The sequence below is a fragment of the Natator depressus genome, chromosome 6, assembly GCF_965152275.1.
Source record: "Natator depressus isolate rNatDep1 chromosome 6, rNatDep2.hap1, whole genome shotgun sequence".
Classification (NCBI taxonomy): domain Eukaryota; kingdom Metazoa; phylum Chordata; order Testudines; family Cheloniidae; genus Natator; species Natator depressus.
In genome coordinates, this window is record NC_134239.1 from 75,221,223 (window position 1) to 75,248,947 (window position 27,725).

A 27,725-nucleotide genomic window follows, 5' to 3' on the forward strand; every position below is an offset into this window, starting at 1 on the left:
CCACGTCTATCTCTAAAGCCTCAGCATTTCAAGTTTGATTTACAGTTTTGAGCTGTCATTGTAGAGTTTACAAGGGGAAAAGTGTGACTAAGGATTGAGATTTTCCTTCTATAAATTGTTGAGGGGCTGGGGAAGTGACAGATCTCATTTAAAGACCTTATTGAAGTTGCCATGGTGAATGATGGTGCCATTGCTTGTCTCACTGTCAGAATTTAAGGCCTTTTTTAATTAGAAGAAACCACAGAAGTCAGAGATCAGTACAACAGACCCAGAGCAAGCTGGAAACTTAGGGAAGTGGAACGAAGGAAACCAATAGGCATGGACTGAAGAAGATGTTTTATTTATTTGTTAATAATAGTTAAAATGACATACAAAATGCTGGGTGTGGGGGGAGAGAGAGTCCAATTCTATTCAGCTGCAAAATTATTAGAATTTCATTTTAAAACCAAAATTTGTTTCATGGGACTGAGAATGAAAACACTGCAGTCTTAGGTTATATAGTCAGTTGCAGGAGGGGAGGTTAGACTAAAAAGCAGTGGTTTAAATACATATTGTGGTAGATATTACATATCTTGTATAATTGTAAGTCAGCAGAACCTTTTTACTCCCAAGCAGTAACTAGCAATTCACAAAAGTCTGTTGTATAAAATTTACATTTGATTTTGCCTAAAGGGGTTCCTTTGTGATCTTTGCGTAGATAACTGACTGTTCCTTTATGTACATCTTAAAAGCTTCACAAATTTTGCTTCAAAAAGTGTTAACCTCTAAGGAATGTTAAATAAAGGAGCCAGAAACATCTAAAACTTTACCTGCTGGCTACGGAGTGTAGGGACTTAGGCCCAGATCCTCAAAGATACTTAGCGCCTAACTTCCGATGAGGAGTTATCTTTGAGGATATGGTCCTTAGCAACCTAGGGTGAAATCATGGCCCTATTAAAGTCAATAGGAGTTTTGCCATTAACTTCAATGGGGAGGGGTCAGGATTCACCCCTAGCTGTGTATCTGTTAACTGAACAGAAACAGTAAGTAGTTTAAAGCTTTCAGCCAGGTTTCAGAATGATTTTTCGTTTTCACCAACTCGGAAGACGTCATTTAAAGGAAAACAAACCCCCCCCCTCTCATATCAATGAAAAAAGCTTTGTATTAATAACAACATTAAATATCCATATCTTTCTAACTATTCACATTCCACACAGTGGAAATTTACCTCCTGTAACTCCAGATTTTAGTTTTTAAAATCCATGAAGAAACGTGTCAGAACCGCAAAGTCAGCAGATGCCAGATCCAATGTGTAAAGTTTAATAATATGAATCACTGATTTGCAATCTTAGTGTTACAGATGGCAATGTTGTGGATCTTACAGTAAAAATATATTAAACGCAGAAATGTGGGATTTGACCAATAACTGTGACACGTTGTGCAATAGCTGTGGCTTTTAAATAAATGACTGCGCAGATCCTGTATCTGTGATATGCCAATGCTGTATTTTCCCTTTTGACGTAGTAATAATAATAATAATAATAATAGAATAATTGTCTTTCTTGGCGTCCAGATGGACAAAAATACTTTGTAGCTTGCTCCTAAATTAGGGCCCTATACTCCCCTCTGTTGTGAGGCATAGAATATGAGGAAGCACAGTTGTCCAATTATTGCTAGTTGTGGCCTGTGCATACAGAAGAAGAGCAAAGGCACCTCAGTGGCCGGCTGTCTCCTAGACTAGAAGCCCCTCCACACCAACCCAGTGGGCCTAATTCTCTCACACACACTGATTTTATATGAGGATAACTTTAGAATGGAATTTCTACCTTCACTGGGGTTACTGCTGATTTATGGCCCAATCCTGATCCCAGTGACATCAATAGTGGCAGAAATAGGTCTTTCCACTGATGTGCGATCAGATTGAAACTCATTGCTGGGGATGTGCTCAAAAGCAGCCATTCTGTGTGGCTTGCTTCCTTCTTCACCTGGCTGGTAAACACTGTGAAATTACTGCTTCTGGAAGCATTCTGTGAGATAGGGCTGGGGAGGGCGAAAGCAGCAGCATAGCTGCTGAGTGAGTGGGGAAGCGAAGATTAGGGTGAAGTGGGGAGTGGCAGCCTTCTGTACAGCTGTGCTGGTCTCTATAGAGTCTCCTGCAAGACTTTCCTGAGGGTTTCCATGGCCCCGGGCCGGTCCAGAACTCATTCCCCTAAGGGGAGAATGCCAGGATAACCCCACAGGAGAAGCACATGGAGTTGTAGGAGTTACTGTTCCCCTTCCATGGCTTTTTCTCCAGAAGGGGAGCATTTAGCCCTTAATTTTCAGGAAATTCTCTTTACTTAGTCCAAATCCTGTTTAAATGTAACACTGTGGCAAAGGATATAAAAAGCAGATTATTGCTGACAAGGCTCTGCATCTCTTTTTCAACGGACTGCATGCCTGTGGCAGAGCTAAAATAACAATAACAATGCAATATTTACTAGTCAGGCATGCCCTGTCTTTTGTCTCTTGTGTGGTTATTGCATTTGCAGTCACATGATGCTTGTAATTTTTGCTTTGCTCTTTATATGCTAAATTACTGTCATTTTGTGCTCAATGTTGTATACTGAGATTTTTTTGTGATTGGTACATTGTGTGAGAGAGAAAGTACAGATACACAAAATACATAACCTCATTGGGTGCACATATATACCCACATATGTAGAGAGCGACTGTATATATACATACGACATGTACAATACAGACACATACATAAATATATAAAGCAGCGGATATCTGAATTACAAGACCATAAATAAATCAAGAGGATCTAGTGACATAAGAAAGGATCTTAATTGATTTAGACTGTTATTAGAATTCAGAAATGAATTCCTTGTTCGTAATTCCTTTTCATTTTATATAACTAATGGATTTGTCTATAAATTAAAGCAAAAAAGTAGCAGAAGAAAATGTCTTCTCTTATTCCTTTGTCTTTCTCATCTTTTCTCTCCTTCCTTCTCCTACTCCCTCCTGTCCCTTTCCTCTCCTTCCTGCTAACTCTTGGCCTTCTTTTTCCTTCTAGCTCCCTGGGGTTATGTTTTCTCTCCGTCTGTGTTCTGTTGGTTCCCGCCCCATCCTCCCAGCAACACGGATTTTTTTAAAAAGAAAGGCATAATAGAAACTACTGATGCAAGTGTGGCTTTTAGTGAGGTTTCACCTATGGCTGCACCTCTTTTAATACTGGTTATTTTAAATTTAGGATCAAATTCATGCTTGGAAGCTCCTGAATGCCTCTGATTTGATATTTCTTTTCATATCGTGAAGGTGAATAGTATGGTCTCCAGTGAAACATTAACAAAAGGCACAGCTGCACTGAACCCAGCAAGCAGGGAGAATGTGAGTGTACGCTAAGGGTCCTAATTCATAGATGTGATATTGAACCGGTGTGTTTATAGGCCTTTGGTGATATTTCACACATGATTTTAAATGTTTTTACTGTGTAGTGAACATTCATATATTTCTGTATAGATATGCAGTCACACACACACACACACCCCCCATGTTTTGGGTGATTCACTCTAGTTCCTGTCAGTTATGTCCAGCCACGCAGGTATGGTAGTTATGTCACTCACTCTTATTTAACCTGGCAATGCTGATTGCCTATGCCTGGAGCATTGGTGTAATAATATATTGCAGAGTCTAGTCCAAATCTATGGATATACACCGACATTCCTTGACTCGCGTGATCCTCTTCTTCTTTCTAGGGGGCTGAAGTTCAGGGCAATTGAGTGTAACTGTCATAGTGGTGAACTTCTTAGGTTTGCAGAAGGAACAGGACTGAAAAGAGCCTTCCTCTTTGCGGACGTGTCTTGGGATGTAGAAAGAATTGCACTGGCCATAGCAGAATCTGTTGATAATAGTATGACTATTGCAGCCTTCTTCGTGGATGGTTTGTTTGAGGGGCTGAGTTTTACACCAATCCCTCTTAAGATACTTGCGTTCAGTGACGTGTAATGCTTCCTGGCTAGACTCCAGCACCTCTTCGGCAGGCATTGGTGTGCCAGTTCCCCGATCTCGGTGCCTTGAACCTGGCTGCTGCTTTGTCTGCATTTGCTCTGAATCATTGGGCTGATCCTTGTCGGGAGGAGGGATGGCTCCCTGAGACCCACGACTCTTCTTTTTCCCCTCTGCTGTGGGTAACAGGAGTCCAGCTAGAAGAAGCAGACCACCAACAGCATACACTGTGCGGACCATCCTAGGTAGGAGACAGTGAGAAAACAAAACACAATTGTGGATTTCATATGAAATCTGCAAAAGACAAGTGTACAATATTTCCTCTGGTCTAAGAGAAAAGTGTATAAGAGAGGAGAGGTACCCAGCCTTTAATAGCTGGAGAGACACTTTAGTGTTAAATGGAGTTGCAGAGAGCTACAAATAGAGTGATCCCATTTCAAAAGTCTCTAGGTCAGTCTGGAGGGAGTCTAAGGGTAGCTCTACACTACGGGGCTAAGTCGACCTAAGTTACCCAACTCCAGCTACGTGAAAAACGCAGCTGGAGTTGACAATTGTGTGTAGTGTCTATCTTCTTTCACTTCCTCTCCCCATGTACATTACACCACTTTAAGTGGCTTGATTCTCTTCTCTCCTCACACCATTTTCACTCTGGTGTAACTCCATTTCCTTTGATGGCGTTATTCCTGGTTTACATTGGCGTAAGAGGGGAGAACCAGGTTCAGAAATGCTACACTTGCTTAAACTCCCTTTGCTTAGCAGAGTATAACCTACACCATATTTACCCATTACACAAGCCTTGGACTGTGGCCCACTGAGGGGTGCATGTAATGGAGACTAGGTTGGTGTAACTCAGAAGAGAGACCAGTGTAACATGAAAAGCAACTAAGGTTCTTCTGGCTCTTTGGCACATTGCACAATGGTATGAGAGGCTTCATACCGGTGAATTTGGGTCAGTTTGCAACACTTGAGGAAGTGCACTGGTTGCACCAGGTTGCAGGCCTGGGAAATAAAATTTCTAAAACTCAAGCCAGGTCACTGAGGGGGTGCATGTTTCATTCCTGCTGGGGGTAAACCCCCTCTGATTGGGTGCTTTCCCCACTTGCCCGCCTCCTGAGGAAGAGCAGCCAATCAGGGCTGCTGCAGGAAGCAGGCCAAGCTCTTCCCCCAGGAGCCAAAGCTGTTCTCACAGGAGGGGACTGATAAGGGGTGAGCAGAAAGAGCCCAGAAGCTCAGGGCAGCTCTGTTCCCTCCTTCCCCTACCTCTTGGAAGAAACAGGATAGCTCCTCTCTGCTCCTCCACCTTCCCTAGCCCTCCCTGCAACACGTGAGTTGGGAATGGGAAGAGGGGTTAAAAACCTCTGGAGTTGCAGGAGGAACAGATGTGAGATGGGGAGTGGGTGGTATACCTGATGGAGGGAAGGGAAGCAGAACAAATATGGGGGCAGAATTAATGGAGGGCAAGGGAACAGAACTGATGTGAGGCTGGAATGTGCAAAATTGGTAGAAGCTGATTTGGGGGCTGAGGGTAGAATTAATTTTGGATGGGGAATGGGAAGATGTAGGGGTGATAAGACCCTCCCCACACACTTTTTTCAGACCACTTTAAGCTCTGGACATTGCACTGATGTGACTCAGCGTCATGATGTGTTACGCCCTATCTCCCCTCCCTGTGTCTGATGGCATAGGTATCTTCCCTCCCTTCTACCAGCTTCTGAAGGTCTCCTTTCTATCTAACCTCTCCTAGTGGCTGGATCAGGTGTGGATACCACCCTTACTTGCACCAGATCCTTTTTGCCACCTGTCCCAGGTGAAGCAACTGCCACACCTCCCTTCCTCCAATCCATGAGCTCAGCACTCCCCATATTGGATCAGGAGCGCTCCTGTGATGATTGTTTCACATGTTCTGCCTGAGACTGAGACAGATCAGATAGAGAACCAGTCAGACATTATGAGAGCTATCTAGAGAGCCACAGATTGAGAATCATTGCCATAAAACATGCATGTTAATTTCTTAGTTCCTGATACTTTCAAAAATTGCACAAAACATTTACATTATGATGTTCACAGATGTCCCTGATTGAAAGAATGAAAGAGGTAGAGTTAGGAGTCACTGGGTTTGGGAAGATGTTATACGACATCTAGACTTGCTTATGGTCCCAAGATATTATTTTAAGTGTTTTTTAATAAATTGTTAGTGTGCCCAGAGATTGGGATAGGCAAAATAGGTAAGTGCATTCACTTTATTCATTTAGATTAACGTATCAGGATGTGCTTGTGTTTGAAAGGAACTTCATACATAAATAGATTGAAATACAACAAATATACACCAAGCTTAGCATCCTTGCTTGATCCTAAGGAGAATGTAGGAGGGTTGCTTTTAATATCTAAATGAACTACTGAACAAGACATGCAGTTTTAATAACCTTAAGGCTCTGACACAAACCAACAACGACCAAAAAAACCTGGGAAATTCAAATTGAAGGTAACACTACATAATTTCAAGTGTCAGCTTGGACTGAACACGTCCTGCCTTTTTTCAGTTTGTATTACAACCAAAATGTTATTCAAACAGGTTTCTTTTTGCATTTAGTTTTCATATTTTGTCTTTAAACTAATTTAAAAGAAGACTGGTTATAAAACACTGTTTATTTTCTCAGGAGACCAGAATGACTCCATCCAGGGCTGTTCCCATCTATTTGTGTCCACACTATAATTAGACAGTATTTTTAAAGTGTTTGTTATTTACTCAGGATGGTGCCAGAAGCTTAAAAAAATACACCGGACCCTTGCTAGAACACGCATCTATATAGGGTGAATTTGCATATAATGCGGTCGCAGCCATGGCTCCCAAATTTAATTACTTTAATTGCAATTCATTTTAACGTGGTACCACGCATGGATCTCAAATCCCGCATGCTAGAGAGGGTCCGGTGTAATAGTCATCATTGCACAAAACAGAAAAAAATCACATGCTAGTTCCTAGGCAGCACTAGGAACTTCAGGTATTTGTTTAGAGTTCCATTGTTCAATTGGTTATTGCCAATGTGCGTATTCCTAAAAAGCCGAAGCACCGTTTTTGTTTTTTAAACTTGTCATCTGTGTGTCATTCCCCTTCTTCCCCCGTTTTTAAAAGGCCCTCTGAATAGCAACCTGTGAATGGCTATTCCAGTCTGTCATATAGGGCCCAGTCCTGAAAACAATTACTACCAAGTGTAGTTGTTTCTATCAGTGGTAAGCACTACAGCCCAGGTTCAAGAAAGCATCCTTATTCAAAAAGCATTAAAGGCTGTACTTAACTTAAGGAAATGTAAGGCAGTAATTGTTTGCAGGATTGCGCCCCTCCACCCCCAAAAGATGGAAAACACGTTGTACATATTTAAAAGGTCGATTGGGTCATCATGAAAATTAGTGACACAGAGAAAACATTTTTCAAAATTCAATGTATTGGCAACTTCAAAAAACTATTCAGAATAATAAAAACGAATGTGATCATTCGGGGCTAGATTGTGCCTTAAACTGCACCATCACAGGAGTAGCCTGGGTGCGGGGAGAGATTGTGACTTGCTTATTTAGTAAGGACTTCACTTACAGCCCTTGAAAGGGTGCAATTTATTTCCCTCCGGGCACCCACCCATCTCTGCTTGGGGTGTGTGGATCTATGACTCCACCCACTCTTTGCCTCACCCACTTCCTCCACCTGGGTTACATCTAAAGTGTAGCTCCTACATTCTACACAAGACCTGGACCCAAGATAATGCCCACATGCAGGGGATTATTCCTCTGCATGGCCCCATGATATAGGAACAATGTAGTCCTTTATGAACCAGAGCCTTATCAAACTTAAATTTTGTAGAACTTTAAAATTCAATACGGCAATAAATTACAAGTGACATTGTGCAATAAGGTAGCCAGATAGTTTCATAATTGAAATGTGATCAATCAAACAAAATCTCTCATTAAATAAAGGGTCTGCTTCTTTGCATACCATAACTTTACCTTCTTGTCTACAATGGAGCTTATGTGCACATGGGCTCAGGCCCATACATCTTGAATGCCAAGTTTCTGAAAAATGTTCAAGAGCAAGTTATGTGACATTCTGGGAATTACAGAAACACTGGCAGAATCAGAAACGTGAACTGAAAAATCTCCTTAACAATTCAGTAATTACAAACTACAAATATGAAGGCCCAATCCAACTCTCATTGACTTCCATGGGAGCTGGATCAAGATCCAATAGCATTAACATGACTAGCAAAATTCCTCAAAATCAATTCCTCCTTTGCTTAACTGCCAAGACTCAAGTTTAGAGTTCTGCTTTTCATCTGTACAGGTCCAATCCTAAAGCCAGCAGAGGCTTTGTATTGTCTTCAATGGGAGCAGGATTGCGGTCCAACAGTAATTATATTTTACACTTATATGGTGCTTTAAATTTTCTAGAGGCTAGTCTCTAATCACCCAAGAAGATCAAGGAGTTTAATGAATTAGTGATGGCATCAGTTAGAAGAAACATAAAAACCCTTCCATTTCATTATTAAAAAGTATTTGTGAGTTTTTAGTTTATGTATGCTTTCTGCTATTGATTAAGGATCTCAAACAGTCAAATTTAAAGGCACTTTAGTTCCATTGTGAACTCCTACACTAGAATCGTACTCAAGTATTATGACAATGCAGCTTGCTTTAAAATGTTGGGTAAAATCCTGGCTCCAATGAAGTCAATGGTAAACTTTCATTAACTGAATCTAATGGGAGAATATTATGGGAAATTCCCAAACTGTATTTCCATAAGATGCAGGGCTGCTGGAATCATTTTTATAGTTGGGGTACTGAGAGCTATTGAACCAAACTGCAAACCCTGTATATAATGGAAACCACTTCAAGCCAGGGGGTGCGGCAGTACCTCCTGCACCTCTAGTGCCAGCACCTATGATAAAATGTGATTACATATATTTACTGACTGATCTTCATACAGTATCCAAGGAAACAATCAGATCCCAACTTCTTGGCTATTATGCAAATTAAGGAGGTTTGTACCACCTCCTGTGTCTCCAAGGCGCAAAATATTTGTATTCACAGTTTATTATATGAAGTATAGTAATGTCCTTGCTTAATGTTTCAGTAATGCACCTGTCTGAAGTACAGAAAAAGCAGTGGAAGGGGCAATCCACAAAGAGAGATAATATTTACCAAGGTTAGACTAACAAAACCAACTTCTCTGTTTGGTAGGATTTCAGATGCACTAAAATGGCAAGTAACTCCTGGTGAGTAAGATTGTAGGGAAACCACTCTACACAATGCCAATCAATTTTTCGGTCAATGATTGTAATGGAAATGGAGAATAATACAGAAATTAATGATAAAACTGAGTGCCTTTGAAAATCCCTCCCTTGATCTATTAAACTACAGTCCCATAGGAAATCAGGACTAAAACTCTGCTGTGTATCATGAGTATGCGCGTGGGCCACATCCAGACTTGCCTTCCCCATGGGAGTAGTCCCATTGTTTTCAATAAGATTATGCCTCTCAGTGAGGCTAGTGGAATTTTGCTCCACATCCATCGAAAGTACTGATGTGGTTTTGCGGTAGTAGACAGTAATACACATTCAAAGGCGTGGTGCTAAGGAAAGCCTTGCACAATTCTGGCTTGCATAGCAGAGACAAAAACAAATATCCTAGCACAGTTAGTGTCTAAGCTCTAGGAAGAGCCAGAAACATTTGAGCATGAGTGCTACTTCTTATTTCTACACAGCATCAGTGTCTTGGATACTTCTCAGTAACCTATAGTCCAGATGGAAGGGAATGCCAGAGATTGCTCTTATAGTTACCAATATCAGTATGTAAAATTCAAAGAAAGTGGGGGCTAAGAATTAGCTGCCACCCAGAGCTCTGAGTGCCTCACAAAGTATATAACTAATCCCCAAAAATTCTAACAGGCCGCATGGCCACATACATTGTTGAGCTCCCCGTGGATTTATAAATCTCCTTGCCATTGGAGTGGAGATCTAAGAACAATATATATGCATCTTATCCATATTGAGAACATTGTTGATTAATAAAATAAGACTCGCTGTGCACAATGGTAGCTGGGTGAGGGGGGAGTTTATCAGGAAGAGGCTCGCTGTGTTAGTTGCATTTCCAGAACATCCGATGAAGTGAGCTGTAGCTCAGGAAAGCTTATGCTCAAATAAATTTGTTAGTCTCTAAGGTGCCACAAGTCCTCCTGTTTCCAGAACTGGGTCTTATGTAAAGATAAGCGTTTTCAGATGCAAAACACGAAGTGATGCTATAGGCTTCCTTCAGCAGGGCACCCTTTGCTTTCCGGCTTCCCCAGAAGCCGCACTGTCCCATCCATCTGTCTTCCACACGTGTAAGCCCCCACCACCATAGTACCTAGAGTCCTAGCCGAGCCTTGATTGTCATTTACTAAAACCCCGATCGCAGTCAGCTTCCCTCCTCACAACACCATTGGGGGGTGGGGGATCCGTGGGAGAAATGTTTGTGATACACCCGGCACTGAAGGTATCAGTTTTCGCTGTGTTCTCTCCGGCTGTTGCAAATTAAATGATCCACTTTAACATCAGGCCCAATGGCTAAGCAGGATACTCCTACAAAAGTTCCCCGTGTTGTTTCGAAGGGAGATTTGTTCCTCTACTCTATAATCTTTTTAAAATCAGGCCTGATACTTATGAACCAGGCTGGGCACGTCGCGTCTATGCACACAGCGCGGACGGATAAACCATTACAAACACTGCGATGAAGGAGCAAACCTCGCCAAGGGAACACATCTCACCAGGGACGTGGCGAAGCCAGCCCCCTCCCGCAGACATGCTCGCAGGGCAGGGGCAGCGCTCCCGGGGGAAACAGAAGGGTCACCAGCGGACAGGGGCCTCATCCCTGCGCCCTGCTTAGCGGAGAGGCGTGGGGGCCAACGCGGGGTTTCCCCTTCAAACCTCTTCCCTTCCCCAGCGGGGCAGAAGGGCGAAGGCTGGAGCCGCGGAGCTCAGGCAGCCCCGGAAAGGCAGCGCTTTGCGCTGTGACGGGCCGCTCCTTCGCGGCTCTTCCCGGGAGAGGCTTTGAAAGCGCCTCAGCCCTTGGCGCCCGGGGGCTGCGCGGGGCAGGTGACTGGGTTGCGCGCTGCGGATTTTTACGCGCAAGGAGACTCGCTTTTAGCGGGGCTTGCAGAGCCGGCTGGGAAATCAGCCCGGCGGGGTCTGGCAGGAGGCGCAGGGGCCGGGAAAGGCGCAGGGACGGCAGAGGGCTCACCAAGCCGGCGGGGGAAGCGGGAAGAGCGCTCAGCTGGGACCAGTGGCCAGTGCGCGTCCTCGGGCAGCCGTAAGCCAGGGATGACAGGCAGGGGAGCCGATCCTGCGCTCCGGACGCAGCCGCGCTTCCCTACCAGATCGGGGGAGGGGGGCCGGGAGCAGGACCTGGGCCCGAGCGGTCGCTGGCTTTTCTGCACGCGGGAACCTCCGCGGGGCTCGGTTTGGATCAGCGCGGCGGTCCGCAGAGGGGAGCTAACAGGGGCCGCTGGGCTCGACCCAGCGCGCAGAGAACTGGCAAACTGAGGCAGGGCCACGGACAGATCTGGGAGCTCCCGGGTGGGACTGGTCTGGGTGCTTGTGTGTTAACGTGCCCGAGCTGGCACATTCCCCGAAAGAGACAGGAAAGTCGCCAGGGCAACAACAACAGCAGCAAAATGCCCTGGGCATCCGAAAGGGGGTTAGGAGGGAAAGAAGACAAGCGAGTGGGTCGATGCATTTCCAGCATCCCAGCTTTGAACCGTGCGGTGCTTCCGAGCGGCCAACACCCTCCCCGAGCCCGCCCCAGGCGAGAGCCACTGGCGGGGGAGGACACGCAATGAACCGGGACAGGGATTCCGCGTGTCTTCCCCAGCCCGCCGCGGTCAGCCCACGCTCCAGCTCCGCGCTAGCTACGCGGGTCGCGCCAGCGAGACCGCAGGCGTCTTCCGGCACCTTTGGGGCTACGGGAGGGTTCTGGGTGCGAGCTATTCAATCCTACAGCACCCGGAGCTTCCTGCTGCACTAGACGGGCTAAGGCAAACACCCCCTCTGCGGGCTGCATCTGCCCCGCAGGGCTCTCCTGGGATCGCTTCCAGTCCGGCTGAGAAGGGCAGGCCAGCCTTGAAATAGACACACTTATCTTTTATCGAGGAGTGTTCAATGGAGACCATCCCTCCAGAGCCCTAGAAACTGACCGAGCCCGGCTCGCCTGGGATCGCGCCTGGGGCTGCAGCACGGGGCGGGGGGAGCCCTGGTACCTGGGAGCCTCCAGCCAGGATCCATGCTTTCCCCCCAACCCCCCTCCCTCGCGTTCAGTCACTCCTCGCAGATGCCGGGCTGGGATTTTGCTGCATGTCTGGTGGGCGCCGAATCCAATTTGCTGGGAATGATGCTGTAGGCGGAGATGACAGGCAGAGCTAATTGGGCTTTTGCAATCCCTCTGTTTGTCTAGGGAGATAAATATAATAGCGCCCTAATCTCAAGTATTGCGAGTGGAAATACCTTTCTGTCTGCTCCACGGCATCTGAGCTGGGTAGGAGGTGGGAGAAGGGGGAGGCTCTGTCATTCCTCGGAGGGGCTGTTTGGGAAATCAAAGGGCTCAAGAGTTTTGCAAGCCAGCAATTAATTAAGGTCTATTTCTGTTAAAGAGAGGGAAAGCGACTGGGGGGAAGGGGCGAGAGACTGGATCAAACCAAAAATCAGAATAGTGGCTAAATAGAGCACTTGGGCCAAAGGTATCCCTGGCGTAACTCCCCTTACACCAGGGATGGACTAGCACCGAAGTTATCACCTTCTTGTCTCCTAAAGAGCTGGCCGTGTTCATGCCACGGAGAAGCCTGTATAAAGAGAGATCGGTAAGAAATAATCGCCCCACTCACCTGCTCTGGTTGCTGCTCCCCCTCCTGTGCGGTCTGTGGTCGGAGCGGTGAGTTCTCTAGCTCTGCTCAGGTCTCCTGCCTGGGGTGGGTTACTTCGCTGGCCGGCTAGAGGCTTCAGTGGGGTAGGAGCCTGGAGCTGCCAGTGAGTCCATATAGAGGGAGTCGCGGATCTTGATTACAAATTGCAGCAGCGCCGAGCTGTCTCCCATTTAAATGTCTGCCAGCTGAGATCTGCTCTCCAAGCCCCTCCAGATCATTGGCCAAGCGCCTCCAAAGATCGTGTTATCCGCCCCCTTTAACGCTTCCATAAACTTCCACCAGGGAAAGCTTTCAGTCATCTCCAGATAAACACTCGGCTACTTTCCTCTTTCAACAGACTCGGTGCTAAAGGTCACCCCCAAGGAATTGTTCTTGGAATGCACAGAAAATCAGATTTTCCACCTCCATTAAAGTCCGATATTTAAGAAGAGTTAAATATTAAATCCTCCCTTCCGTTCATAGTGTAGTGGGCCAGGAACTGCATGGAAAGCGATTTGCACACACGATCTCTTCTCCAATAACACAAAGCAGATAGAGTTTGGGGGGGGGGGGCTGTCTATCCGCTAGATTAGAACATTTGCTGTTAGTTTCTAACCTGGTCTAGTTAGGAGGGGATGGATCCAGCAAGATTTCTGGGTCTCAGAGTTGCAATACGGTGCCATTTCTGACGTTTGTCCTGAGCAAATATGCCCGGAGTTATGTAGCTTTGGTAATAATATTGGTAAGGGGGGGGGGGCGATTAAAACATGTGAATCACGATCCGATACCCACACGAGTAGAGCTTTATCAATGAAAGGTTTCATCCCCGCAAGAGCCGTGACACCTCCTTGTCTTTCCCCAGCCAGAGGTGTGTGTGTCTGAATATTGAGGTAGCTGTCAGCAGCCAATGTTTGCGTCTACAGTTATTCTGTGCTGCGGTTTTGCACGGGAAAGAAGAAAGAGTCCAACGTCTCCAGATTGTAATGAAACTAAATGTTAATAAAACTAGTGATCAAGCGTTCCCTTTTAAAACAGCATTTCAGCTGGGGAACGTCTGCCATGGCATGTAAAATCCAAAGCTGTGTATTCTCTGGTCAAGCCGAAGTCCCAAGGAAAGGAGTATTTTTTTTAAAACCCGCAGAAGATTGACAAAATGTCCATACCGCGCCTATATTATAGTAGATACAAAAGGTTCAACGTAAACGCCATGGTAAAAGCTGAAGTTTAGCTCATACTTATTACAGGCAAAAACCGACGGGAGTTTTGTTTGTCTCATGAGTTCAGGATCAAGCCCTTTGTACCTTTTTTTTTTTTAATACACAAATAAATGTAAAAGATCCCCACTCCCTTTTAGGGTAACTTGACCGAAGTTTACCCTCATATAGTCTATCAAGTTTATGTTTGTTTTCATTGAAGAGAGAGAGAGATGGGGATAGATACATAAACCAGAGAAAGAGACTCACCTTTTCAATCCAAATAATCGAAATGTTTATATGGTTAAAACGGTGAGTCAGAGAGAGAGACAGAGAGGTTGGGGACTATTTTAGTAAGTCAAAAATCAGCAAGTAGCTTCCCTAGGGTACATAAGTAATCAGGATAGTTAAGCGCAACTCTTAACTACGCTCTCTTCCCTTCCCTGGACATGTTAATACCAAGGGTTATACAACTACAGTACTATGAGAGAAAGTTCATTAAGAACAGGCGCAATCTCTTAAATACCAGTTGACCTTCTGGTCCACTAATTAAAGGGATAAGTATCTGGCACAGTTGCTGCTCCCAGAGAATGGGGTTAGTCCGGCCAAAACCATAACCTCCGACTCTGCTCACGAACTTTTTCCACTGGAACGCCAGTGTATGTGAAAATAACAAGAAACTCACTGGCACTATCACAAGTGGCATGCTCCGAAGTCCATGGACAGACTCCTAGTGACTTCGATGGGGTTTGGAACAGTCCCACACTAATACAAGGTTTTCTTGCTCTCTCTCTCCACATATTTTACACTCTCCCTCAGACAGAGCTCTGTCCCTTGAGCTAATCAAGTACCTGATAGCAATAGGAGGTTGTATTACTTTAGGAAATGACAGAATTGGGGGGGGGGGGAGGGTGGCAGCAGAGGGATAGACACTCAATTTTCCAGGGCAGCAGTCACTTTCCTTCACCATGAGGCAATCCCCTGCCTCATTCACTACTGCCTGCCTTTCATCTTCCCTGACAAAATGAGCTAAGGGTCCCATAGACACAACGTGATTTATCCCCTATGCACAACCAGCCTTTGCCCTGAATGAGGCAAGGGTCCGGTGAGGGAAAAACCAGTATGTGAACATGTAATTAAAAAGTGTAGCTCAATGCATACACACAACGGGGCTGAAGTAAGGTTTCACAGGCAACCTCAATTCTGCCATTTCCTAACGTCTGAGTGCTTGATTCTGCAACCTTAATAAGGGTCTTTAAATATAGGCAAAAAGAAAAGAAGGACTTGTGGCACCTTAGAGACTAACAAATTTATTTGAGCATAAGCTTTCATGAGCTACAGCTCACTTCATCCGATGCCATATGAAGTGAGCTGTAGCTCATGAAAGCTTATGCTCAAATAAATTTGTTAGTCTCTAAGACGCCACAAGTACTCTTTTTCCTTTTGCGGATACAGACTAACAGGGCTGCTACTCTGAAACCTTTAAATATAGGGTTTTGTGTGTGTGTAATTTCCTGTGCTTTCAAAAACAATCTGAAAAAAAACAAAACAGTGATTCTATCACGTTGATACCCACGTGGTTCACCAGCAGTGTTGGTACCCTTAGATCTACTGCACAGAGCTCTGTCCCTTGAGCTAATCAAGTAACTGATAGCAGTAGGAGGTTGTCATCTTCTATGGATGCCAGTGGTAGAGGGAGTGGAACAGTTTGGGTTTCGCAGCTATTTGCTGACAGCAGAGAAATGGTGAGACTCGGGAATCTTGGGTTCCATTCCAGGCTCTGGAGAGACCTGTGCTCTACAGACTCTTCTGCCTGTTCACCCCAAGCTTGACCCCCATCCCCCTGTTCCATTCCTGCATCTTCCCTTCCCCACTGTTCCTTGTCCCAGACCTATTCTCTTTGTCTACCTAGTTCCATCTCCACTCCTCAGGCTTCTGATCACACTCCCAGTTTCCTTGCCCCCCCCACTCCAATCCTAGTCTTTTCCCATCTCCACTCCCAGTCTCCTTGCCCAGCCAGTTCCAATGTCCTCTCCCAGGTCCTTTTCCAATCTGTCTCTATCCTCCCAACCAGTGACCCTGAGTTCTAATCGCCCCATCAGCATTTTCATCACATCTTAGTCTCCGTCTACTCCCTCCCTCGTTCCTTGACTCTGTGTCCCAGTCTCTTTACCCAGGCAGTCTCCCCCTGCACCACAGTTCCTTGTCCGATCTGCCTCCCTTCCCTAACACCTCTGCTCTTACCGCACTGATTCCTAGTTCCAGTCTCCTTGTCTGTCCAGTCCCTGTCTCCTGCCCTCCCCCAGCTACTTCTCTGATTTCAGTGTTCTCCATTTCAGCCCCATTTCCTTCACTGGCTCCCAGTCCCAGTCTCCTGTACTCAATGCTTTTTTTGCCTCTGTCTTCACGAACAAGGTCAGCTCCCAGACTGCTGCGCTGGGCATCACAACATGGGGAGTAGATGGCCAGCCCTCAGTGGAGAAAGAGGTGGTTAGGGACTATTTAGAAAAGCTGGACGTGCACAAGTCCATGGGGCCGGACGAGTTGCATCCGAGAGTGCTAAAGGAATTGGCGGATGTGATTGCAGAGCCATTGGCCATTATCTTTGAAAACTCGTGGCGAACGGGGAAAGTCCCAGATGACTGGAAAAAGGCTAATGTAGTGCCAATCTTTAAAAAAGGGAAGAAGGAGGATCCTGGGAACTACAGGCCAGTCAGCCTCACCTCAGTCCCCGGAAAAATCATGGAGCAGGTCCTCAAGGAATCAATCCTGAAGCACTTACACGAGAGGAAAGTGATCAGGAACAGTCAGCATGGATTCACCAAGGGTAGGTCATGCCTGACTAATCTAATCGCCTTCTATGATGAGATTACTGATTCTGTGGATGAAGGGAAAGCAGTGGATGTATTGTTTCTTGACTTTAGCAAAGCTTTTGACACGGTCTCCCACAGTATTCTTGTCACCAAGTTAAAGAAGTATGGGCTGGATGAATGCACTATAAGGTGGGTAGAAAGTTGGCTAGATTGTCGGGCTCAACGGGTAGTGATCAATGGCTCCATGTCTAGTTGGCAGCCGGTGTCAAGTGGAGTGCCCCAGGTGTCGGTCCTGGGGCCGGTTTTGTTCAATATCTTCATAAATGATCTGGAGGATGGTGTGGATTGCACTCTCAGCAAATTTGCGGATGATACTAAACTGGGAGGAGTGGTAGATACGCTGGAGGGCAGGGATAGGATACAGAGCGACCTAGACAAATTGGAGGATTGGGCCAAAAGAAACCTGATGAGGTTCAATAAGGATAAGTGCAGGGTCCTGCACTTAGGACGGAAGAACCCAATGCACCGCTACAGACTAGGGACCGAATGGCTAGGCAGCAGTTCTGCGGAAAAGGACCTAGGGGTTACAGTGGATGAGAAGCTGGATATGAGTCAGCAGTGTGCCCTTGTTGCCAAGAAGGCCAATGGAATTTTGGGATGTATAAGTAGGGGCATAGTGAGCAGATCGAGGGACGTGATCATTCCCCTCTATTCGACATTGGTGAGGCCTCATCTGGAGTACTGTGTCCAGTTTTGGGCCCCACACTACAAGAAGGATGTGGATAAATTGGAGAGAGTCCAGCGAAGGGCAACAAAAATGATTAGCGGTCTGGAGCACATGACTTATGAGGAGAGGCTGAGGGAACTGGGAATGTTTAGTCTACGGAAGAGAAGAATGAGGGGGGATTTGATAGCTGCTTTCAACTACCTGAGAGGTGGTTCCAGAGAGGATGGTTCTAGACTATTCTCAGTGGTAGAAGAGGACAGGACAAGGAGTAATGGTCTCAAGTTGCAGTGGGGGAGGTTTAGGTTGGATATTAGGAAAAACTTTTTCACTAGGAGGGTGGTGAAACACTGGAATGCGTTACCTAGGGAGGTGGTAGAATCTCCTTCCTTGGAAGTTTTTAAGGTCAGGCTTGACAAAGCCTTGGCTGGGATGATTTGATTGGGGATTGGTCCTGCTTTGAGCAGGGGGTTGGACTAGATGACCTCCTGAGGTCCCTTCCAACCCTGATATTCTATGATTCTATGATTCCTTGCCCAACTATTTCTAGCCTCCCCTCACACCCAGCTCCCAGGTTCCCTGCCTAAAGAGTTCCAACCTACCTTCCCTCCTACCAGCTGCCAGTCCCAGCCTCACCTCCCTTTTCCTTCCATCCAGTCTTCCTGCCAGTCCCAATTTCTCTAGAACCAGACTTGCCAGACTGCTTGCCCAATCTGCTCCTTTCTCTCCCTCTTGGTCCAGCTTTTATCCCCTCTACATTTTAATCAGGTGGTTTCTTCCTCCAAGTGGCAGTAGGTGGGTTACTGAGAGCACAGGGAAGACAGGCTCCCTGCTCTCAGTTCTAGTGACCAGCCCCTCGGCAGACTGGACCAGCTCATAGCAACCATTACAGGGAAAGTCCAGCTCTGCCCATACAGCAGGAGGCTGGAGCATATGCATTTATCAATAAATAGCCTTGGGTGGTGGGGGTTCTGCAGTTTCAGATGAGGTACCTATTCAGTATGCCAGACAAAGTCCATGAAAGTGCAGATGAAAAGTACAACTACAGCTAACTGTAATTAGATTGGTTAGTCTCTAAGGTGCCACAAGTACTCCTTTTCTTTTTGCGAACACAGACTAACAAGGCTGCTACTCTGAAACCTGTAATTAGATAGCATACCGCATATTAACTATACATGCCAGAGGGCACACATAGGCCACCTGAGTTCATAGCTCAATTACTAGAGGGAAGGTTCAGCCTTGTAGGGGAGAGCTTGTTGTGATAAACAGACCTGGGCAATTTTTAGAGAATTTTACAGTTTTTCCTTTTCACTTTTGCACAGAAAAAACATAGTATTTGGCTTTGTGTGTGGATCCAAGAGTTAAAAATAGCCAGGGTCCTTCCCTTAATGAAGAGAGAGAGAGAGAGAGACAGAAGGATACAAACCATATCTATTAGTGGTTTAGCAAATTTTACATTCACTTTTTTTCCTGTCACAGTGACATGAAGTAATTGTGTTTGCATTCCTAACATTGTTGCTCTCTCAATTAATTAACAGCTTCAGTGCCTAGGCTCTAGCCAGGGGCTTTGGGGAGAAGCTTGCTAAGGCTCCCACCTCCCCTATGCTACAATAGTTCATGTGTCTTCCAAGTGCACAGATTAAGTGCCACCCATCAGCTGACAACAGTCCGATGAAGTGAGCTGTAGCTCACGAAAGCTTATGCTCAAATAAATTGGTTAGTCTCTAAGGTGCCACAAGTACTCCTTTTCTTTTTGCGAATACAGACTAACACGGCTGCTACTCTGAAAAGTGTCGAAGGAAGCATTCAGATCCTCCTCTTCCACTATTGCTTGCAACTACTGCCTCCTTTCATGGCTGACGCTGGCACTGCGGCTGCTTGTAAGTCTTCTGCAGATTGCTGAGGTCCCCCCTCCCCTTTCTGACTACTGTCCTTGCTTTGCTGTCAATTGAGGCCATCGGTGGCCTTCTTTGATTCGCTGGGATGGAGCCTATATGGCAACACCATAGCACACACTTCTGGATGCCACCTTCCCAAGTGATGCTTGAAGGCATCTTTTACAGGGCAATCATCTCCCCTTTGCAATGTCCCACTACACTCAAGCACCCAGTTAGATGACCAGATCGGAGTATGCATGGGCCTGAACTGTAGACCAGCTGGTGCTGTACTCTGCCCTTCGCACTCCCCCACACCACCTCAATTTCTTGCTTAGTAATAAAATCATCAGCGTTAAAGCTTCCAGATGACTTAACAATGGGGAGAGTGGTGAAGAAGACAGATCACTGATTCAGAGCGATCTAAATAACTGGGCACAAACAAACAATATGCATTTTAATATGGCTAAATATAAATGCGTGCATCTAGGAACAAAGACTATAGGCCATACATACAGGATGGGGACCGTATCCTGGGAAGCTGTGACTCTGAAAAACACTTTGGGGGTCATGGTGGCTAATCAGCTGAACGTGAGCTCCCATGCCAAAACAGCTAGTGAGATCCTGGGATGCATAAACAGGGGACTCTTGATTAGGACTAGAGTAGTTATTTCACCTCTGCATTTGGCATTGGTTCAACTGCAGCTGGAATGCTGTGTCCAGTTCTGGTGCCCACAGTTCAAGAAGGATTTTGATAAAGTGGAGAGAGTTCAGAGAGGAGCCACAAAAATGATTAAAGGATTAGAAAACATGCTTCATGGTGATATACTCAACAAGCTCAATCTATGTAACTTAACAAAGAGACGGTTAAGGGGTGACTTTATTACAGTGTAGACGTATCTATATGGGGATCAGATATGTAGTAATGGGCTCTTCAATCTAACAGAGAAAGTTATAACACGAGCCAATGGCTGGAAGTGGAAGCTAGACAAATTCAAACTGGAGATAAGGCATAAATTTTTAACCATGAGAGAAATTAACCATTGGAACAACTTACAAGGGTCGTGGTGGATTCTCTAACACTGACCATTTTAAAATCAAGATTCAGTGTTTTTCTCAAAGCTAATCTGTAGGAATTATTTTGGGGAAATTAGCTGGCCCATGGTTATACAGGAGGTCAGACTAGATGATCGCAATGGTACCTTCTGGCCTTAGAAAGTATGAATCTATTAATATTCCCTGCTGTTTCTGACCCGCCTCTGACCCCTCTCCTCAATCCAACCCCCAGAGTGTGTTCAGATGCTTACTAGAGCACTTGCAATGTAAAACTTTTTTCGCACTATCTGTTAGGCTAGTATTTGTGGCATACTGGTGCTAGAGAAGCAGTCCTGCAAGTCAAACCTTGCTCACCTGGATGTTGTTCATGAAAACACCATTGAAAGACAAGCAAATTGTCAAGTTGTGTTGGGAGAAAAATGGTGACTATTTCTTGCTGTAGTTGCCTGATTGTTGAACATGGCCAAAGAGATAGAATTAAAGCTAACCCATTCCCCCTGCCCCCTCACCCGCCCCGCCAAAAAAATGGCTTAGGCCCATTTTTTGTTTCTTTACGTTGAACAAAGAAGACTTGGCAGGGCTTGTTCTGGTTATCCTTTTAACATCAGCAATTCAGATCTTACCTACCCTGGAAGACTTTCCTCCCCCTCTATAGTAGGGCATCATAGCAAAAAAATTCTCCTAACTGCTGCGATCAGTTCAGCTCCACTGATGGGAGCCTTAGTGAAGACATGGCTCTGGTGTATTTACTACTGTCTGCAGGTTTAACTGGCATGGTGGTAAAATTTCCAGACATCACCAGTACCTTTGCCACACTGGAGATCCCCGTGTTGCTACCACCAGAGCAGTTGAAATAGTGGAAGCCCAGTGTAAAAATCTGTAGTATAGCCAGAGCTCTAGTGGGGCACTCACATTTTTCTGTAGTACAGATCCATGCTGAGTACTACAGAAGCGGGTGAACGTATGGGGCAGTAAAAATGGGCACTGCAATGCAGAGCAGATTGAGGTCTCAAATTAACTACGCTCTTTGCCTCTTTAAAATTGCATTTCTTTACATTCCTATTCCGTTCTTTTTGCCTGGGGTACTTTGCCCCTTTGTTTTAGTAAAAGAGTGAAAAATTGTCCCTGCAGGGAAAAGTATGCTTGGTCTCAGCCCCTCTCCGCTGCAGCTAACTTTGAGCACTACTCAGTTTATCATCGTTGCCAAGACAATTGGTGCCTTTATTAAAATCCTATGCAGACAAACCTAAGGCGGATGAGGGCCAAATCCTCTGCTGCAATAAATCGGCCTAGCTGTAGTTACTTCAATGGAACTACACTGATTTATACCAGCTGAGCTTCTGGCCTAATATGCATAGAAACCAAATGACTCTTCTCGCTCCTAGACACGGTTCCTCTAGGTCAGGAGGGAAGTAAACAGAACAAGAGTGGTGGGGTCAGTTTGAGCTGCTGGACTCTGTGCTGTGCCTGTTCTGTTCACCAGAGCGAGGACTTCACTTCACACAGCAGGGCTGTGAATCTGGCACTAATTTAAGAGGAAAAACTAAAGCAATAAAATAAAATTCAACAATTGCTGACAAAATAACGAGTGGTTTGTGTATGGCAGCAACTAGGGATGTTTTCTGTCTTTTGATGACATATATGAAAATAAAATTTATAAACCACCATATTCGTTTGTTTTTAAGGTGAATATGTAACAGCCCAAAAACTTTGTTACCACAGAGTGAAGCTTGTCCTTTGGTACATCATGTCCTCCCAGAACATATGGAGTGACTGCACTTAAACTCTGAAGACAAGGAAATGAAGAGTTAAGACATACGCCACTCCTGCAATGCAACCTTAACTCTTCTGCCTGCAGCTGGCAATAGTCACACGGAATGAGTCAGTAAGGTGGGGGAAGAGGGCAAGGTGCCATAATCAATAGACATGCAGAAGTTCTAAAAGAATGTGTCCTTATTTGTGTCATGGGCCACAAAATTAAATTCTAGCATTTAACTGTCTTCCCTGTGGTAGGTGTATCTATGGTGGAGGGAGTAGCTGGAGCAATTTGGCAGAGCAATTATTGTGTTATGACATCTGTACTTTGAAGGATCAAGTATGCCTCATTTCAGTGCTGTTTTTTGCCGGATGTGTCCACAGAGGTTCAGGAGGATGTCTTCATTCCATTGGAAAAGTTAGATGTCTGGCGACATATAAGACTGTGATCTCCAAGACTTGGGTAAGTGAAGACTCTGTATCAGAAGGAGTTTACTATAAAAAGAAGGTGATATCCTTAGCAATAGAGTTCATTGAGAAAGGCACACACACTAAAAGGGTGGATGAAAAACACCTTTACAGTCCATTAACACTTCAGATACATAATCTTGAAATACCGTATGCTGTTAATGAGACATGAAGTGCGGAAGTAACATTCTAGTCCAACACTTGATTAGTTTAACATATATCCGATGGGCACAGTCTATTTTGGATTACATTAGAATGTGTGAGATATAAAGCCATGGGGTGGGGAAAGGGAAGGGCAGGTGGGGTGGGAAGCGATCAACAAAGCTAACAAGCCTGTGATGCCTACAGGAAGGGAGAAGAATTAGAAAAGTCCTGAAGGGCTCCAGATGGAAGGGTAAAAAATAGGGAGGGAGGGAGTAAAAAAAGAAGAAGAAGAAGCATTTTCACTTCTCCTTCCTGTCATCAGTAGCTGTGACAGTAATAAATGTTCTGGATAGGATGGGGGGAGAAGTGTTTGGGGTGCTTTGATTTCAGATATTCTGCTGACTAACAGTACGTCTACAGTGGAATAAGGGTATGTCTACACTCCAATTAAACACCTGTAGCTGGCCCAGGTCAGCTGACTTGGGTTTGAGGGCTGGTTTGCAATGTAGACATTTGGGCTTGGGCTGGAGCCTGAATGTCGACACAGCAATTTTTAGCCCTGCAGCCCGAGCCCTGCAAGCTTGAGTCAGCTGACCCAGGCTGGCCATGAGTGTTTAATGGCTGTGTAGACATACCTGAAAGCCTCAAGCCTGCAATTCCTGTTCATGTGAGTAATCCATCCACACCATGTTGTCTTGTTTGCTGCAATTTCAAGTCTCGTGTGAATAAAGATTATCCCCATGAAGAAAGGCATCAGGATCATGCCCTAGACATGTTCTTCATACCAAGCCTCTGAACAGCAAAGACTGAGCTCACTCCACATTTGAGTTCCTTCAAATTCCTTCTCATAGCTAAGTACAAAATCAGTTTCAAACCAAAGGCCTGACTCTTTATTCCTAACTCAGGCAAAATTCCCACTGAACTCAGGGAGTAAAATCTTGTCCCTGTGGAATTTTTACCATTGACTGCCAGGGGGCCAGGATTTCATCCAGGGAGTTTTGTCTGAATAAAGGCTGGAGGACAGAGCTCAATATATGTGGTCCTTTAACAAAACAAGTCCAAATACACCACAATACTAAACACTTCATTTATTGTCAGATTAAAACAAAATAAACTTTAGGGTGATGTAAATATAATGCTGTAGTGTGGGAAGAGAGGCCAAATTCTTCCCCATTGTAACCCCATCGACCAGGCTGGATTGACACCGGGGATGAAGTTTGTCTAGTACGATTATTTTTACTTTTAAGCAAATAAATGGAAATTGTTTGAGTAATTATATCCCATGTTATGTTGGAAAAAAAGCTGTACAAACTTTAATTCATCCTCTCAACTGCCCTATAAATTATAGGTTAGTAAAGTGCTATACAAACAGCATTGCCCATAGCATTTCAACATTTTTGGCAAAACATGCAGGGTGGGGGGAAGCCTTAAATTTTTTGATAACGCTTTTTTCCATAGGTTCCTCATCTGTGCAATAAGCATATTTATTGTGAACAAAGAGAGAGGGTGAAATCCTGACCATATTGGCTCCCTATGGGAGTTTTGCCATTGACTTCAGTGGGGCCAAGATTTCACCTGACAAGGCCAATAGCACTGAGGGAGATTATGGCAGAACCATGCTTAAAACTTGGAAGCATCTGCTTCTTGGTCTCACATGCTTTCCTCGCACCTATGATGCCTTTCAGGGAGAAAGAGGATATGTCAGGCACTAAAAAGACTAAAATGAAATCTGTAGCCTTGTACACATGCACACACACAGAGAAAACCCTTTTTTTTTTAACCACTCTACCATTTGCGGCACAATATCTGGGGGGGGGGGGTCTCATCCTAGTAATACTTACATCATGCTATAGATGCATAAAAGAAAGGAAAAGAAGGCAAGTCTCATTATCCTTATTTTACAGATGATGGATGTGAGGCACAGAGGTGTTAAGTGACTTGCACAAAGTCAGAGAGCTAGTTGGTGTCAGAGCTATGAGCACAACTCAGGTTTCTTGGTTCTTGGGCCTTTGCCTATCCATTGGGCTCAAGTCTCTCACTATGACCTAATTTTTTTCACTGCCTTCCCTTGTGTAGTAAAGGTAAGAATGTAACAGCTTTTTGCTCATTCATTATTGTTTCATTATGCATTTTAATGTGATTAAACAGTGCTGTGATTATACATAATACACAGTAAATATGTGTTGCTTTGGCATTTCAACAATAATGTCCATGCATTTGTCTGTCTATTTTTACCAAGTGCACCAATATCACATAAAGTACAATGCGGGGGGGGGGGGGGGGGGGGGAGGGAGGGGTGGTGGGGGGGGCATGACATCTTCCCCAACGTTCAGGAGAGAAAAATAAATTAAAGGCATATTTGCTTTTCCCAAAACTTTTCATTCTGGGCTGCAGGGGTAACTAAAGCATTTTGGCCAAGATTTTCAAAACTGGATGCCACTAGTTAGGCTCCTAACTCCATTTTTAGGAACTTAAAGAAGTGGTCTGACTTTCAGCAGAGTCAAGCATCCTAGCTTTCCCCGGAAGTCAATGGTAGCTGTTGGGTTCTCAGCCCTTTCGAAACTCAGACCAGTTAGGGTTTGATTCTGTACCCTTGAGGTGAACGGGAGTAAGATGAGGGTCATAACTGAGTGCATATAGCTGGATTTAAGAGTTTGCCTTTAGGCACCCATTTTGAAAAATGTGGTCTTGTGGTATAATGTCTGGAAAGATTTAGATTATCTTGTGTGTTGTATAAGATGTGTAGATACAGACTATCCATATGTGCCAATAGGCTAAACTTTAAGTGCCAGACAACTATATTCTTGCATTCCAAATGGGGAAATACGGTTTGTCAGCTGAACATCTTTATGATTCTGTTCACAATTCTTGTGATGTGTCTTGCATAATTGGTGGCTCCAGAAGACATTAACAAGAAACTGAGAGCTATAAAATCCCCATAAAAAATCCTCTGCCCTTTGCATGTGTTTTTTTTTTTACTTTGCTAAGTTCCTGCTTATTGAAGATTTGCTGCCATGATGATATATTTGTTGATATGGTTTGCTTTTGAGATAGTTATGGAACTGTGACAGAAGGGGTGATTCCAGTAATGAGGGGTACAATGCATCTGGGTTCACATACATACAAGAAACCTTTAGATTATAAAGTTATGAAATGAGGATCTGAGTAGCTTGTCATGTGTTCTTTGCTTACATAGTTCACATTGTGACATGACAGCGGTGAAATACTGCTTCCAGTTGTTACAGGAGTGAAAGATTCCCTTCCCACTCCCTGCTGCATCTCACAACCTGGCAGCAACATTCTGTCTGACATAATGCAATCATGTACATTACTAATATATTTGTAAATATCACGTATACATTTCTAGCAATGATCTATTTGCATTTGTTTTCCCTCTCTGCATTGCTATACAAAGCTCTTTGCTGTTTCTGAAACATATATAATTCAGGATACTGCATTTTCTCAGCCAACCAAAAAATAAACAAGGTGGTTTGTTTTTTAAATACTCACGGTACAGTTGGTTTAGTGGTTAAAGCAAGTAATTGAAAGTCAAGAAATCCTGCATTCTAGTCCTGGCTTTGCCACTTTGGTCAGATCCTCAAAAGTATTTAGGTGCCTAACTCCCACTGAAAAGAATGGGAGTTAGGTGCGTAAATACCTTTGACCTAGCATAATTTACTTAAAAAGTGACCTGCAAAGGAAAAAATAAAATTGGGTTTCTGCCTTTTTTGCTTCTTTATTATGTGAAAAGGTCTGAAGTCTGAACATTTTTAAGTCTCTCCACATATTTAAAAAAAAACAAAAGCAAAAACCTGAAAGTCTCTGCAAGAATGGAGAACTAGTTAGATTATAATATCACATGCACCAAGAAACTGAAACACTTATCTGAGCGGGTAAATTATTTTAATGTAGACTTGAAAAACAAAACAAAATTGAAAAGGTTTAAATGCCTATGTAATTCAAATGGCTAATAAACTATAGGAAGAAAATTAATTAATGGCTATGAAAGCGCTCAATCCACTTTTCTGGGTGCTTCAGGGAGACCAACAGCAAAATAAAATGACATTCCTGTTAAGTTAAAAATGAGCAGAACATCTATCCTCCCATTTTCTGTAGGCTTACTTTATACATAATCAAGAAGCAAAACAAAAAGACACATCTTTTCTTTTTCACTTACAGGTCATTTTTAACCTTCCTGTGCCTCGGTTTCCCTCTCTATAAAATAGTGATAATGCATACAATTTTCAGAAGCTCTTAAGTTACTTGGGAATGAGGCCCCTAAGTTATGTACCCACTTTTGAAAATGTTATCCTCTAATGTTTACTTACTTATGAGCCTTAATACATGGATGTTTTATAAAGACTTTGAAATCCTCATATGGAAGCCAGGAATGGGGAACTGTAGTGTGAAACAAGAGCTTTAAAATTTTGTAATTTGCCTTCATCAAAATTCATCCTTCCAAGGCAAAAGTGAAGTCTCTGCCATTAGAATTGTTATCAGCAAAGCCTGGAACAGGCAAAGAAATGCTGTAACCAAACTGTCTTCTTCTCTGAGCACCCTTCCAGACAGGGCTCTCATTCAGCAGTCTTCCTTGACTTTAATGAGACTTAAGAATGTGCTTAAAGTTAAGCACTTGCTTAACTGCTTTGCTGAATAGGGGTGGATTTAAGCATGTGCTTAGATGCTTGAACTGGGGCGGGGAGTCTAAGTCCCCAATCCTGCAAAGAGTTATGCAGGTGCTTAATTTTACATTCAGTGGGACTACTCAGAATAGAGAAAATTAAGCATATGCATAAGTCATTGTGGGATCTA

At 44.3% G+C, this 27,725-nt stretch overlaps 1 protein-coding gene across 3 annotated transcripts; it reads right to left on the reverse strand.

The window, feature by feature from the left end:
- Positions 1-386: 386 nt before the first annotated feature.
- Positions 387-13,294, reverse strand: GREM1 (gremlin 1, DAN family BMP antagonist). 3 transcript variants are annotated; one of them, XM_074957077.1, is made up of 2 exons: positions 12,869-13,294; positions 387-4,213 (listed from the first exon to the last, which is right to left on the reverse strand). In XM_074957077.1, exon 2 carries the CDS (start codon positions 4,210-4,212, stop codon positions 3,658-3,660), a length of 555 nt encoding a protein of 184 aa, XP_074813178.1. In that variant the 5' UTR covers position 4,213; positions 12,869-13,294; the 3' UTR covers positions 387-3,657. The 3 variants fall into 3 exon arrangements, with proteins under 3 accessions (XP_074813178.1, XP_074813180.1, XP_074813179.1); XM_074957079.1 differs by lacking the exon at positions 12,869-13,294 and adding an exon at positions 11,233-11,318; XM_074957078.1 differs by lacking the exon at positions 12,869-13,294 and adding an exon at positions 7,958-7,998.
- Positions 13,295-27,725: the final 14,431 nt, after the last annotated feature.